This window comes from Mobula hypostoma, chromosome 8 (genome assembly GCF_963921235.1).
Source record: "Mobula hypostoma chromosome 8, sMobHyp1.1, whole genome shotgun sequence".
In the NCBI taxonomy this organism is placed as follows: Eukaryota; Metazoa; Chordata; class Chondrichthyes; order Myliobatiformes; family Myliobatidae; genus Mobula; species Mobula hypostoma.
The window spans coordinates 81,903,854-81,920,910 of NC_086104.1; the positions used below are offsets into that span (position 1 = coordinate 81,903,854).

General features: G+C 41.7%; 1 protein-coding gene across 6 annotated transcripts in view; it reads left to right on the forward strand.

Moving 5' to 3' along the window:
- Window positions 1-17,057, forward strand: part of fermt1 (FERM domain containing kindlin 1) — a 116,066-nt gene that overhangs the window by 12,303 nt on the left and 86,706 nt on the right. For all 6 annotated transcript variants that reach the window (XM_063056200.1, XM_063056201.1, XM_063056205.1 and 3 more), the window contains one exon: window positions 11,581-11,814. In XM_063056200.1, the coding sequence (XP_062912270.1) occupies window positions 11,581-11,814 (234 nt within the window). The remainder of the gene's footprint in view (window positions 1-11,580; window positions 11,815-17,057) is intronic.

Consider the following 17,057-nt stretch of genomic DNA (forward strand, 5'->3'; position numbering starts at 1 on the left):
TGCATCAGGTTTTCCTCTAGGATTTCCCAGTATTTTGCCTGTACATTTCCCTGAAATGGTGTTTATTCTGATGGCCAAAAGCTCAATTTTGGTTTTATCTTCAGGCTAACTTCAGAGTCTCCCACATGCCTTCTGTTAAACTCTAGCTGAGATTTCATGAGTTTTTTTTCCAACAGTAGCTTTCTCTTTGCTATACTCCCATAAAGCTGGGACAATTGAAGCATCTGGACAACAGTTGTTGTATGCGCAGTCTCTCCCATCCCAGCCACTGAAGCTTGCAACTGCTCCAGAATTGTTATTGGTCTCTGTGGCCTCCCTCACTAGTCCCCTTCTTGCACACTCACTCAGTTTTTGAGGGTGGCCTGCTCTAGGCAGATTTACAGCTGTGCCATAATCTTTCCATTTCTTGATGATTGACTTAACTGTACTCCAAGGGATATTCAGTGACTTGGAAATTTTCTTGTATTCATCTCCTGACCTGTGCTTTCCAAGAACCTTTTCACAGAGTTGCTTGGAGTGACTCCAGTGTAGTTTTTGCCAGGATACTGACTCACCTGTATGTTGGACCTTCCACATACAGCTGTATTTTTACTACAATTAGTTGAAACACCTTGACTGCACACAGATCTCCAAAACCAGATCTCTAACTAATTCTGTATCTTCTAAAAGTAATTGGCTGCACCAGTGGTGATTTGGTTTGTCATATTAAAGAGAGTGAATACTGATGCAATCAATTATTTTGCATTTTATAAATCTGTAATTAATTTAGATCACTTTGTAGAGGTCTGTTTTAACTTTGACACGAAAGAGTCCTTGTCTGTTGAGCAGTGTGGGGGGAGAAAAAAGCCATATTAAATCCACTGTGATCCAATGTTGTAAACAATAAAAGGTGAAAACTTCCAGGGTGGGGGGGGGGGTTCTTTTTAAAGGCACTTTATGAGTCCCTGTTGCCCAGATGGCCCAGAGCAGAGCGAACAGCCAAAGAAATCACATTCACTGCTGACCTGTTGTGGTGATATGCAGACTAGATGGATTTAGGTCATTGTGAGACTGGAGTTGATTCACACCATAACTAACCTCTCCGAGCATTTCATTATAGTTGATGTAAGCACTACTGGATGATAGTCACTTAGGCAGGTCACCATGATCTTCTTGGGCACCAGTAAAATGGATGCCATTTTGAAGCATGTGGAAGCTAGAGGTTGAATATATCCATAAACTCCAGTCATTTGGTCTTTGCTGCTTGGCCAGATACACTATCTGGACCAGATGCCTTTCGTGGGTTTACTGTATTGAAGAATGCCCAGAACACAGCCTCAGAGACTGAAATTAGAGGGTCAGCTGGGGATGTGGGGGCTTGTGTGCTTTCCCTGTTAACTTAAAAGTATCTTAGATTGCATATTGTGGACTCTGCCCAATGCATCATGAGCACGTGCCTCCGCATCATCTGTAGTACCTACAGGATGAAGGCAACATCCATCATCAAAGATCCCTGCTACCTGGGCCAAACCATCTTTCTGTAGTAACGGTCAGGCAGGAAGTCCCACACCACCAGGTTCTAAGCACGTCTACTTCCCTTCAACATTTGTGTTCTTGAACCAACCAGCAAAACCCAAATCACTACAATCCAGTACGACAACTTAGACCACTTGGCACTAACATGAACTTTTTGTGTTGTTCTAGTTAAGTTCTTTCTAGCAAAAATGTGTGTAGTTAATGCATAAACTCTTCTTGGGCTTCCAGCCGGATACAGCTGTTGGTGTTAACTGATAAATATTGCGGTGAACTTCCTTCCCCGTAGTGGGACAAGAAAAGGGATCTAGTGCTTTCCCGGTGTACATGACACACAAACTCTTCTCGGGCTTCCAACTGGATACTAGAACTTTATTGGCTTACCTGTATGGGGAGGAAGTTCACTGCAATGGTTAAAATTGACACCTGTATCCGACTGGAAGCCCAAGAAGTGTTTATGCGTCATATACGCTGAGAAAGCACTAGATCCTTTGTGCATAATTTATTTTTATTATTGTGGATGCTGCTTTTCTGAAATGTGCCTGTGATGCGTCCACAAATAAGCTTTTCATTGTACCTCAGCAAAGTCCAACTTAGTGCAGAGTGGTCATTGTATTGCAATGCTGAGGTGGCGATTGAGCCCCTCCATTGGTTGGGGTTGACCATGGATGTTGTGTCTTGGCTGTCTATGTGATACGCAAGCCAGGGCAGTACGACATGGAGAGCAAGCTGTTGCCCATGTTGCAGTCCCCCCTCTCCATGCTTCTGGTGAGCCCCGAGGAACAGCAGAGACTGATACAGTTTGGTACCAGCAGCATCGCAGAAGTTTCCAGTCAGTGTGGAACTCAATGTGGGACTGCCTAAGGGACTCCAGCTCCTGATTTTTTTCCTCCCCTCAGGGTTTACTCTCAAAGCCTTCCTCATGAATGCATATAGTCATAAGGCAGCAGAGGTTTGACTTCAGAGCTTTCCTTCTCCTAGATGAGCTGCCAACAATGGCTGACAAGCCCCATCTGCCCAAGCGACTCGTTTTAAGGCACGAGTATCCCACTTTTGCCCTCATCTGTCAGTAGAAATGGTTCCACCAGGCTGAGTAGCTGAGCAGCTGAGCCACACGTGTAGGCCTGGAGCTGGACTTGGTGTCAGAGACTATTTGAGGTGCACGCCGTTGGGAGCATTTAATAGGTAGTGGGAGCTTATTCCCTGGTTATAACAACTTTAAGGAACCAGTGATTAGGGAGTAGGTGGTGATTAGGATAGTGAAAATTGATTTGAGAACTAAATGTTTAAAAGGAAGTATATGTTCTTTAACCTGGTGGTGTGGGTCTTCATACCTTTTTTTTGTACCTCCTGCCTAACAGCATTCATAATCAAAGGACAGAGAGGGTAATATGTGGTTGGGAGCTTGGAATGATGTGTAACTTACAGGCATTCTTTCCTCTCACAAATTGCCAGCTGATTTTTTGGCGTAATAGCATCAGTTCTGTTATTTCTGCAACCAGGGTTCTGAATTATAAAAATTATCTGGTTTTCTTCAATTTTTGTTTATTCTCTCTCACTTTTCAACCATTGCTTTGAGGTCCAGGGAACAGCTAGTACAAGATGCAGCTCTGCTTGATGTGCCGTGCTTGATTGACATTAATAGCAGGTGTAGGCCATTCCACTGAGTAAGTGCAAGGTTGCTGTTGAAACACCACTCAATCAGCCAATTTGTCTCACTCCTGTAATCCTTCTCATTGCCATCTAGGATTCTGCCAACAGCAGAGTTGAATTTATAAAGGGATTTTGACCCTTGCTAGAGTTGTGAGCGTGGGGGCATGGTGGTTGTCATAGTTGCTCTATATTCATTTATTACAACTAAAACTAGATTTTTCAAAGAAACATCTAAACCTCTGTGATTAATTGATTAGCCATTTTAAACTGCATCAGGAAGGAGTGGGCAGCCTTTGAATTCCATGTTGGCATGGAAATAATAGCAGCCAATGTGTCACTTCCAGAGGATTAATCAGATGTGGCAGAAGTGTAAGAAACTACTTGTTTGCTGTAATTGACTGTTCAGTGCCCGCTTTCTAGCATTCCACTCATCAAAGTTGAAGGTGAATTGCTATCACAAGTATTTTGTTCGTCAGGTACTAATTATATGTTTTCAATCTTCGAGGTCACCAAGATTTTGAAGTGGTCTATCCATTTTAATTTGAATTTTGCAATAATCACATAGTAGTGCATAATATATTTTTAAGTTTAAATCCTCAATGCTGTTAGTAACACTAATATAAAATTTTAAAATCAATAGCTTCATTTGTCACACGTACATTGAAACATATATTCCGAGGAAGTGCTGGGGCAGCCCACAAGTGCTGCCAACATAGCACGTCTACAACTTACTAACCCATCCGCCTTTGGAATGTGGGAGAAAACCAGAGCACCTTTGGAAAACACACGTGGTCACACGGAGAATGTACAAACTTCTAAGATACGAGGGGTGATTGATAAGTTCGTGGCCTAAGGTAGAAGGAGTCAATTTTACAAGACCTAGCACATTTATTTTTCAACATAATCCCCTCCTACATTTACACACTTAGTCCAGCGGTCGTGGAGCATACGGATCTTGGACCTTCAGAAAGTGTCCACAGCAGGAGTGATTGATAAGTTCGTGCCCTAAGGTAGAAGGAGATGAGTTATACAGCTCTCATTACATGCACGTGCAGTTCAACTCTTTGAGTGAAAATGTAGAAAGTTTGAAGTTAATAACTCATCTCATCTCCTTCTACCTTAGGCCACGAACTTATCAATCACCCCTGCTGTGGACACTTTCTGGAGGTCCAAGATCCGTATGCTCCACGACTGCTGGACTGAGTGTGTAAATGTAGGAGGGGACTATGTTGAAAAATAAATGTGCTAGGTTTTCTAAAATTGACTCCTTCTACCTTAGGCCATGGACTTATCAATCATCCCTTGTATTCTGTTTCGTCTTTATTTCCATTGTTTCCATTTTCATCTCTCAACCCCAGAAAACCAACATTTCTAATTATCTACAACACAGACCATTTCTCCGAGCAATTCTCGCCCAGTATCCAACAAAATTTTTTTTCACACAGAGAGTAGTGGGTACATGGAATGCACTGCCAGCGACGGTGGTAGAGGTGGATACAATAGGGTCTTTTAAGAGACTCTTAGATAGGCACATGGAGCTTAGAAAAAGAGAGGGCTATGCGGTAGGGAAATTCTAGGCAGTTTGTAGAGTAGGTTCCATGGTCAGCACAACATTGTGGGCTGAAGGGCGTGTAATATGCTGTAGATTTCTTTGTTCTGTGTTCTGTACTCTACCCTAAAATCCATGAACTGAGTGATATTGTACCGTACTATAAAGTGTAGCCAAGTGATTCATCCCTTGCCTTATGTGACCAGATTAAACTCGCAGTCGAGTAGATGAGAGACAAGTTAGTCATGGTTGAGCAAGAACCAGTTAGAAAATCAGAGACAAATCAATTGATCGGTCCAGAAGAGCAAACTAAGAAAGTAGTGATTTGGGTCATATTCAAATATGAATGTTAAAAGTTCATTTGAATAACAATTTTCAGTTTTGCAATGATGAATTTCTTTCACCCAGTACAGAATGTAGTAACAAGTCAGTGCCTCAGCTTGTAGAGTCACAGCCTCAAAGTGCTAGAGACCATGACCTTGGGTGCTACCTGTATGGATTTGCACATTCTCCCTGTGATCATGTAGATTTCCACTGTGCTTTGGCTTCATCCCAAATCCCAAAGACATGGGAGCAGAATTAGCCCATTTGGCCCCTCGAGTCTGATCTGATATTTCATGATGACTGATCCATTTTCCTCTCCACCCCATTCTCCTGCCTTCTTCCCAAAACCTTTCGTGCCCTGACTAATCAAGAACCTATCGACCTTCGCCTTAAATGCACCCAATGACTTGGCCTCCACAGCTGCAGATGGCAACAGATTCCACAGATTCAGCACCCTCTGGCTAGAAAAATTCCTCATCACTGGTCTAAATGGACATCCCTTTATTTTGAGGCTGTATCCTCTTGTCCTAGACGCCTCCACCAAAGGAAACAGTCTCTTCTCATCCACTCCATCTAGGCCTTTCAATGTTTGATTAGTTTCAATGAGATCCCCACTCATTCTTCTAAATTCCAGTGAGTACAGACCCAGATCCTTCATTCTCTGCAAATAATATAAGTCCTTCATTCCTGGAATCATTCTCATGAGCCTCCTCTGAACCCTTTCCAATGTTAGCATATCCTTTTTTAAATAAGGTGCCCAAAACTGCTCTCAATACTCCAGGTGAGGCCTCACCAGTGCTTTATATAGCCTCAGCACTACATCCTTGCTTTTATACTCTAGTTCTCTTGAAATTAATGCTAACATTGCATTCGCCTGCCCCACCACTGATTCAGCCTGCAAATTAACCTTTAGGGAATCCTGCACGAAGGCTCCCAAGTCCCTTGGCACCCCAATTTTTTGAATTTTCTCCCCATTTAGAAAATAGTCTATGCTTTTATTCCTTCTACCAAAGTGCATGACCATACACTTCCCAACACTATTCCATCTGTCATTTCTTAGCCATTTTTTCTAATCTAAGTCTTTCTGCAGCCGCACTGCTTCCACAACACTGCCTGCCCCTCCATCTATCTTCATATTGGCCACAAAGCCATCAATTTTATCATCCAAGTTGTTGACACACAATGTAAAAAGAAGCAGTTCCAACACAGACTCCGGTAGAACACCACTAATCACTGGCAGCCAATCTGAAAAGGCTCTCTTTACTCCTAGTCTTCACCTCCTGCCAATCAGCCACTGCTCTATTCATGCTAGTATCTTTCCTGTAATACCCTGGGCTCTTATCTTGTTTAGCAGCCTCATGTGCGGCACCTTGTCAAAGGTCTTCTGAAAATCCAAGTCCACAACATCCACCAATTCTCCTTTGTCTATCCTGCTTGTTATTTTTATTAAAGAATTCCTACAGATTTGTCAGGAAAGATTTTCTTTTAAAGACACCATGCTGGCTATAGCCTACGTTATCTTTTGCCTCCAGGTACCTGGAACCACATCTTTAACAATTGATTCTAACATCTTGTCAACCACTGATCTCAGACTAACTGGCGTATAATTTCCTTTCTTCTGCCTTTCTCCCTTCTTGAAGTGTGGAATGGCATTTGCAGTTTTCCAGTCCTCTGGAACCATGCCAGAATCTCTTGATTCTTGGAAGATCATGACTAATGCCTCCAGAGTTTCTTCACCTTTCTCTTTTGGAACCCTGGAGTGTAATCCATCAGGTCCAGGTGACTTATCCACCTTCAGACCTTTCAGTTTTCTAAGCACCATCTCCCTAGTAATAGCAACTACACTCACTTCTGTCCCTTGACAGTCGACCTCAAAAATAATGACAGTGTTGCTCACTGCACTGTTTGCAACAGTGACTTTTCTATTGCCCATGGTGGGTTAAAATGTAAAAGACATGTTGAGGTGAGTTTAACAGGTGTCATTACAGCATAGCTAATGTTATTTAAACTAGCTGGCTGGCTGCTAAGGAGCTACACTATTGATGTCCTACATGATGAGGCCAAACTCCCTGTAGACTTGCTTAAAGTTGTAATAGAATAAACATGATAATATAAGTACATATTTTAATGTCACATTTGCTGCATATACCCAACTTGGTTTACAGATTAGACAAAATCACTAAACAAAGTATTACATACACCCTTGGAGGTCGACGGGTGGGGGCGGGGTAGGGGCATATTGTGTTGCGGGGGGTGGGGGGTGCTACCTCCCTGAAATGGTGGTGATACCTCCCTGAAATGAGTTTTTGCGGGTGGGATATCTGATAATGTATTGGTTCACTTGCAATGGAATAGTCCAGTCATTCTTACTTTGTTTGTTTTCACAGAGCACATCTATATAAAACTCCTGGCGTTCATTTTCAAGCACTGCATTTACTTGTTTTATTTTCTTTCTACTTCTGCAACAGCATGAAAAATGATTACTCTTACTGCAGCCATTGCACATTTTCCCATACGCTGGACACTGTTTTGGCTGATGCTGCCGCCCACAGCGATCACATAGCTTTCTTTCCTCTCAGATGATGTCTTGCTCTCTGTCGTTTTTGTTATTGTTTTATTATTTTTTCTGATATGTTCGTGCTTCCTCACAGCATCTACATTGCAGTTCTCAATGAAAAGTTCTTTAGCCTGTGATGTCATAGTTTCCGAAGCTTTGCAAGCATCAAAGCTTTTTCCAAGTCTAAGTCTTGTTCTCGTAGCAGTTTTTCTCTCAGACCATTATCCAGAATGCCACAAACAATTCTGTCGTTAATGAGAGAGTCTGTCAGTTCTCCAAACTTGCATGTTTTACTCTGGTGTCTCAACTCAGTAACATATCGGTCAATAGTTTCTCCAGCTCTCTGCGTACATGTAAAAAATCTATGTCGCTCATACGTCACATTACGCTTGGGTATACAAAATGCTTCAAATTTGTCCATTATCAATTTTAAATTTGAATTATCTCCATTTTCAAAAATAAAATGATAATATACCTCAATTGCGTCGTCACCTATTACATGGAGTAGAAGCGCAGCTTTTGTTCTTTTCTGGTTTTCAATCCTCATCAATCGCCGATAAATGCAATTCAAAACATTGCTTAAATTTTCTTCAGTTCTCAGCTACGTTACCAGAGGCAATTGAAGTGTCAATGGAGGCTGCAAACCTTTCATTTGTAAAACTGTTAGCAACACCAAAACAGTTCGAGCTCTTTCTTCAGAAAATTATCTTCGATTCTCCCGTGTTAGGAAACGTATTATTCTTCCAGACCGACTTCTGACACCATGTGGTGTTCTTTATATTCATACGCACTGTGGGTTACTAATAAAGAACCATGTTCTGGAAGAAATAGAACTTTTATTTAACAACAACCACAACGTTTTTACAATACCATGTTTCTCAATCTTTCTATCATCCCTGCGCATGCTCAGAACGCTCTCCAGTCATGTTCTTACACGTCATATTGCCACAACAGTAGCATTACAAGTACACAGACATACAAATAGACCAATATTAGAAGAGAAGTAAGTGCAACTCTCACTTTGGCTAGCGGCTTAATATAGGGGTGATTGCCCCCGGCCCTGCCAAACTTAAGAAATCTCATTTGAGTGGATGCTGCACGATGTGTCCCCTGTTACAAATCTGTACCCCAAATAACAAACAGTACACAATATGCAATTAAGTGATTGAGCTTTATAATTCTTACTTTGACTATATGGTTAGTAAAGAAAAAAAGAAAAAGGGCCCATTCTCATGAAACAGTCTATTGCGCAATCTTGGAGCTCACTGATAATCCGGTCATCCACCATCAACCTCCTCCGATCGTCGCTGACCTTCGGACCCTCACTCCAAATCGACTCCGTCCGGTGGTCTACCAACTCTCTCCATTCGCGTCTTCTCTCCTCATCTCTCCCTGGCAAAAGACCGCGAAGATCTCTCTTCCAGACTCACAAGAAAGAACAGCATTTCTCTCATTGATAGCCCCACATCCCAGAATCCTGTTATCTCTAGTCATAACCCAAACATTGCTGCTGCAAAGAAACCGTTACATTAGCAGTGAAACCTTACAGCACGTTACATAAGAAAGAATAAAAAGAAGTTACCTCAGTTTGACAGAAGGGGATCATCACTTCCCTGGCTATAGTTTGACTCATTATAGAGCCTAATGGCCGAGGGTAAGAATGACCTCGTATAGCGCTCTTTAGACCAACACAGTTGTCTTAGTCTATTACTAAAAGTGCTCCTCTGTTTGGCCAAAGTGGCATGCAGAGGATGAGAAACGTTGTCTAGAATTGCCAGGATTTTCTGAAAGGTCCTTTGTTCTACCACAGCCTCTGGTGTGTGCAGTTTGACTCCTATAACAGAGCTAGGCTTTCTAATTAGTTTATTGAGCCTGTTGGTATCACCAATGTTGATGCCATTGCCCCAGCACACCACCTCATAGGAGATTGTACAGGTGACAATAGACTGGTAGAACATGTGAAGGAGAGGCCTGCATACTCCAAAGGACCCCAATCTCCTCAGGGAGTAGAGACATTTCTAGCCCTTCTTGTATACAGCATCTGTGCTGATGCTCCACTCAAGTCTGTCATTCTGGTGCACCCCCAGGTACTTGTAGGTCCTCACCATCAGTGGTAACAGGGAGCAGTAATTCCTCTGGCATGCCTCTGTAATTCCCTTTACTCCACTCCCTCAAATTACAGGGTGAATTCTATCATATTATGATCACTGTTTTCTAAGGGTTCCTTTACCTTAAGCTCCCTAATCAATCCTGTTCATTACACAGCATTCAATCCAGAATTGCTGATCCCCTAGTGATGTGGGAGGAAATAAGATTGTCAGAATAAACCTATACTGTCTCAGGGAGAATGTGCAAACTCCACGTAGCACCGGACAGTGTTGAACCTAGTTTGCTGGAGCTATGAAACAGTTGCAAAATGTTCAATATCACTGTCATCAGGGCCCAAGATGGCTTTCTCCTCAGGGGTACGTAGGACCCTGTAGTCACCTTTTTTTCCTTTTGGAAAACCACAGGGAAATGTGGACCATTTGTTGTGCTAGGATTAGCCATTGTCAGGCACCTGATGTTCTGTGTGGAGCACTAGGCTGCCACTTCTGTGCATGAGTCGCCCTCAGCTCCCCAGGTAAGATTTCAAACCCAGGGTTGCACAGGATATCTTGATTTCCCCAAGCATTACAGTAGAATGCGGAAAGGCGGGAGGAGAGAGAACAGTGCGCCTTGCGCGCGCGCAGCCTTCCAGTGAAAATGATATCGTATCCGTTAAATAGGGGCCGTGGACAATTCTGATTTGATGGAGACAGACGTGAAAGCACAGAGGAACATCTGGAGAAATTTCTGAAATGCCAGTTTGCTGCTGTTGTTACTGCGCGATCGAGAATCTTCCGGAGGGAAAGCCTCAAAATCCCTGGCTTTGCCTGCTGCTGGCGACCAAGATTGAGGTCGAATCATTCGGATAGAGATGGCGCTTGGTACTCGGTGTCGGAAGGCTAATTGGAGGCTCGAAGTTTTCGGACGACTTAGAGTCGGACTGTGGTCGGGCATGGCAGGGAGAGTTTTCTTCCTTCTCCCGTCTGCATGAGATGTGGGACATTTGAGAGACTTTGAACTTTTTACTGTGCTCATGGACTGTTCTTCATCAAGTTATGGTATTGTTGCACTGTTGTAACTATATGCTACAATTATGTGGTTTTGTTAGTTTTTTCAGTCTTGGTCTGTCCTGTGTTTTGTGATATCACACCGGAGGAAATATTGTATCATTTCTTAATGCATGCATTACTAAATAACAATAAAAGAGGACTGCATGTCTTCATAATCTAAAAATCAAAAAAATTTGATGAGACAGAGGTGATGAGAGGACTACTTGATACAGTAGTGCAGGGTTTTACACTGATCATTTTCTTAATCTGATAAATGAAATTAATGCAAATAAAAATTGTTGGAATTGTAAAACCAGTTGCTGACTTGCAATTGTCTTTTACACAATAACATGATAGCATAGTTCTGGCAACACAGTAACATAGTGGTTATCCTGATGCTATTGCAGCACAAGCGATTTGGGATACAATTCCCACAGCTGTCTATAAGGAGTTTGTACGTTACCCACATGACCGCATGGCTTTCCTCCAGGTGCTCCAGTTTCCTCCATATTGCAAAGACATACAGTTAGGGTGAGTGAGTTGTGGGCGTACAATATTGGTACAGGAGGTGTGGTCACATTTGCAGGCTTCCCAGCACAATCCTCGCTGATATGATTTGACACAAACAACACATTTCACTGTGTGTTTCAGTGTACATGTAACAAAGCTAATCTTTAATCTCTTTAATACAGGTGGAGATATACCTACTTGCATGCAAAAACTTAGTAAGGAAATCAGCTGAAAATAGAGACCTTCATGTCTTGTATTCACATATGAGAGAGAACTTTATTTAAACTTACTGACAGATTTATTTTAAATATTTTAACTGGATTTTGCTTTTCTAATAGCTGTACCCCAAGACTGGTCAGACTACGCCCTTTGGTGGGAACAAAAGAAGTGCTGGCTTCTGAAAACTCACTGGACTTTGGACAAGTATGGAATCCAAGCTGATGCTAAACTGCTTTACACACCCCAGCACAAGTTACTAAAACTACAGTTGCCTAATATGAAGACAGTAAGATTAAAAGTTAGTTTTTCTTCAGTGGTCTTCAGGGCAGTGATCGATATCTGCAAGGCTTTGAGTAAGTAGACTACATTGTTTTGTTTTCTAAAATCTACAGAGATTGCTAGTATGAAGCATCTTGTGGATGAAGTAATTTGTATATTATGCTCTTGCATTTAAAACTTAGATTACATTACTTGCTGCAAATTGCTGGAAGTGGAAGCGTTGATGGTGCAACAGGGAAGTCCTAAGCATTTGGTCCAATTTGTCTCGCTCTTTAACGAAGTTAAAAATAATCAAAAAGCCTAATAAGCATAAAATAGACTGAAAAAGCTTTTATAGATGTATTGAAAGGACAAGGATCAGCTAAAGTTAGTGTGGATCCTTGTCAGTCTGAGACCAGGGGGACTCAGGAAATATCCTGTGCAGCCCTGGGTTTGTTCATCATCACGGGGGAAGACAAGTAGATTGAAAGCATTAGGTTGAGAATGAATAAAGAGGATGACAAACAGCTTCATTAAGGAGCGTGACTATCTGTTTTGTGCGTGGACTATCTTTAATCAGCACAAAACAATTTACAATCCCCAATCCCCTAGTTAAGAGGAATTTGCAAGTGTATATTTTCCACAGCTGACTTCTGCAGAAATTTTATTTGAAGCTTGAAGAAAACTGCTTTTATGGCTCGCTGAGAGAATATTAAATGCTCCCAAAAATTTATTTCGACTTCCATTTAAGTTTACCTTCTGCAATCAAAGTTTTAGCAGAAAAAAACAATTGTACCTCATTGTATCCTCTGAGTGATTATTTAATGGGGTTATTTCCTATGTTCAATCCTACAAGTGCAAATTAGTGTAATTAAAATGGGTACTGGGGTTGAAGGTACTGGAGGTTGTAGTTTTTGCTTTAGTACCTTGTATATTTTTGTTTGATGTTGCCTTTGTTTCATGTGCCTTTGGTTTTGATTCCAGCCTAATTTTTGCTTTTATTTTTCTTCTTGCAAAACCACTTTTATAGCTGTCCTTGCACACAACTGCAGTTTTGAAGGTGGTCCCCTGCTGATTACATCTAATCCTTACTGGCATTACAGGATGTAATGGAGGTAGAATTGGTGAGCAGACGTAGGTTATTTGGGTATTCCCCTCTGTTTGATCAGATCATGGCTACTCTGGGCCTTATTCTGAAAGCCTCGAGGATGATTGTATTTACTGACCTTTGTGCCACATCCTTTGAAGTTTCTTTATTGATCTCCATTGTGTAAATATTCAGTTTCCTGAAGGTTTGTAGGTTTGGGTTAGAGTTTCTGATGTCCTGCGCACCTAATGAAAAATGCCCGTCCCAAGAAATCCCATGATCACTTTAACCACCACAATATGCATCTTTCATGCCTCTCTAAATGCAAATGAATCAAAACAGCTTTAAATTGGTAAATTGTTTTTTTCTTATCACATGTTCTGAGGTACAGTGAAAAACTTTGTTTTGCATGCCATCCATACAGATCATTTTGTTACTTCAGTGCATTGAGGTAGCACAAGGGAAAACATTAATAAATGCAGAATAAAGTGAAACAGATACAGAGAAAGTGCAGGCAGGCAATAAGACGCAAACTCTTAACGAGGTAGATTGTGAGGCCATGAGTGCATCTTTTCATGCCAGGGACAGTTGTTCCTAAACCTGCTAGTATGTGCTTTCAGGCTTTTGTATCTTCTTTGTAAGGGGAGGAGGGAGAAGAAAGGATGTTCTGGTAGGTTGGGTATTTAGGTTGGCTGCCTTACTGAGACGGGGAGAAGTACAGACAGAGTCCATGGAGGGGTGGCTGGTTTCTGTGACGCCTGAGCTGTGTCCACAGTTCTGCAGTTTCTTGCAGTCACATGTAGGGCAGTTGCCATACCAAGCCATTAATCAATTTTTAAAAAATGGTGAGGGTCAAAGGACTCATGCCAAATTTCTTTAGCCTCCTGAGGAAGTAAAAGTACTGGTGAATTCTTTTGGCTGTATCTTCATGATGAGACCAGGACAGGCTATTAGTGATTATTCATTAGGAACATGAGGTTTCCAACCCTCCTGCCCACAGCACTGTTGATGTAGACAAGATCTTGTACACTTTGCTACCAGGCTGTCTTTCTCCTTTTGCTGTTCTCTCTCTTATTTGAGATTTGGACCACTATGCTTGTGTCATCTGCAAACCTGCAGATGAAGTTGGAGCATAATCAAGTCATGCAGTCTGAGAGTAAAGCAGGGGGTGCTGAGGGAGCAGCCGTACTTTACCAGTGTGACGGGTCAGCATGGCAGAGGTGTGCTGCCTATCCTTACTGTTGGAACCAGGATCCAATTGGTCATCATTTAGTTCTAGCTCTACTGTAAGCTCTATTGCCCCTGAATCATTTCTGGTGTAACTACTGTGCTGAGTATGTGGACTTTACCACCATGAATGAAGTTTAATGAAGAATATTCAGCTTAATATTGAAAGGGTACCACTTCTGATGTGTCGTTCCAGTCACATTGAGAATACAACTAACATTGGAATGTTAGTCTTTATTTATTTTTGTATTATGCCCTTGTATATTGTCATCCTTTTGTTAAAATTAACAAGTACATTAAAGTACAAAACTTGTATTTCATTTCTTGTTTAATGCACACTCCTTTCTTTATGGATTTCTTTCAATCCTATGTGTAGAGGGGAAAACATGGGAAATAATCATTTTTTTCTGATTGATTCAAGTGAAATTATGAAGCCTGTGCCTTTCATCTATAAATTGAAGTACCCACCTTTCATTTGAATATTATTTGGTTATACCTAGCAACTTCTGCTTTAAGTATACCCAGTGACTTGGCCTCCACAGCTGTCTGTAGAAATTCCTCCTCATCTTTGTTCTAAAGAGATGTCCAACTCTGAGGCTCTGCCGTCTGGTCTTAGTTCTCCCGCTATTGGAAACATCTTCTCTGCGTCCATTCTATGTAGGCCTTCCAATGTTTAGGAGGTTTCAGTCTTCTTAATAACCTCCAGCATGTACAGGATAAATATTACAGTGAGAAGGCAGGAGAATGGGGATCAGTGTCAGAGCAGACTTTTGGGGGTGGGGGTGTGTATACATTAGATTATGAGGGCAATCAGTCCTCGTTTATTGTCATTTAGAAATGCATGCATTAAAAAATGATACAACATCCCTCCAGAATGATATCACAAGAAAACACAGGACAAACCAAGACTAAAACTGACAAAACCACATAATCATAACATATAGTTACAGCAATACCATAATTTGATAAAGAGCAGACCATGGGCACGGTATAAAAATGTCTCAAAGTTCTGATAGACTCATCACCTCCCGCAGGCGGCAGAAGGGAGAAACTCTACCTGCCACGACCCTCCAAGCGCCGCCAACTTGCCGATGCAACACCATTGGAAGCACCCAACCGCAGCGGACTCTGAGTCCATCTGAAAACTTCGAGCCTCTGACCAGCCCCTCCGACACAGCCTCTCCAAGCACCATCCTCTGCCGAGCGCTTCGACCCCACCCCGGCCACCAAGCAACAAGCAAAACCTAGGACTCGGGGCCTTCTCTGGAGATTCTGGACCACACAGTAGCAGCAGCAGCAAAGCAGGCATTTCAGAAGTTTCACCAGATGTTCTTCTGTGCACTCACGTCTGTCTCCATCAAATCAGGATTGTGCACGGCACCCTACTTGACAAATAACAGACATCACCATCGGAGTGGTCACTGCGAGCTGCATCGCGCCGCATCTTCTCCTCCCGCCATATAGCTATGACTCTAAACACCTGGATTAGTGGAGGAGGAAAGCATAGGTATTGCCTTTTCTGGGAGAGCAGAGAAAAATTATGGATTTTCTGAATTAAGTTGGATTCCTCCTGTAAAAGGAGCACTTCAGCTGCAGTAGATCTAACAAAATGAAATTCAATATAGTTTAAGGTTTCAGCTGTTTAGAACACAGAACAGTATAACAGAGTACAGACCCTTTGTCCCACAATGTTTTACTGACCTTTTAACCTGCTGTAAGGACAATCTAAAGAATATCTCTGATGTTATCTTTTTCTTTTAATGCAAGTAGCAACTGAATGCTAGTGCAGAATGTGTGTTCAGTCCACGTCTGCCAATGAAAATGATCTACATTTGATATGGATACCTGATCTGTAATATCTGCAAGAATTCTGATGTATAAATTGCATTGTTGTATGCTCTTTGAGTGTAGGTACAGTATCTGCCTTGACAGAGAAGGAACCATGTTATGCTGCTCAGGAGCACGAAAGGATTGTTGCCCACTTTGATTTGACATTAATTTTTTTTTTTGGAGATGTTTCTTATTTTTAGACATGGCATTGGTGTAAGGACTGGAGGTCAGAAATTTGGGGGCACATTTTCTTTGTTCTGCTCTCAAAACCCATTGCAGGGTCCAGGCCGAGTTGAGCTTGAAATAGAGCTGTGAAGAGTATTGGTTCTTTGGGGTGGCTTATGACTGTACTGCATGTGGCTGTGTGAAAGGAAACTATGCAGAAAAGTAATGTAGATTTAGCCCCAATTTCTGGCCAACCCAAGACTGCAAAAGGTAGCCCCGCACCAAAAAAAAACAAACAAAATATGATTGCATTTACTTCCAAATGTGTTTGTGTAGACTGCTTAGCTTGTGCTGAGATGGCCCTCCCACATGTCTCATATTGACTCTCAATGCCTTTAATGGACTCACAAATATATTCCCATAAATTCTTTTAAGCAGCTGTACAAGCTCATAAATGTTGCCTACTTGCTACTTGAACATTTTTGTTAACCTTGTTTGCGTAATAAAGTTTGGAAAAACAAATGTTCACTCAGTAATGAGAAATGGTATTTAGGGATTTATCTACTTGGCTCTGTAACTTCAGAGGAAGATGAACAGAATCTCAGATGGTGTACAAACATTTTTTCTCTTGCCATAGTTATGATGGGTGTTCAGGAGAGCCCTTATGGAAGCTTCAGGAGGAAGTTCTAAATCTGTTGACTCAATGCACAGCACCCCTTTTGATAATACAGTAACTATAAAATGTTAACATCAAAAAACAGTAAACTTCACAATTCCAATGTATACCCTCGATTGCTAATCTTTTGCTCAACAGGAAATTTCTAAAATTTCTAATTTGCAAATACACTCAATTTAAATTTTGCACAACTATAAGATTGTTTCAAAATTGTATTACAGTAAAGGACAATATTGCTACTGGTATATGAGCCTCTCCGACAGTGTCCCCCCCCCCCCCACACCCCCAATCAACTGCTGCACCTTCTATGACTAACCTCACTGGTGCGTGTCAGAAACACTCTGCCTGGAGGC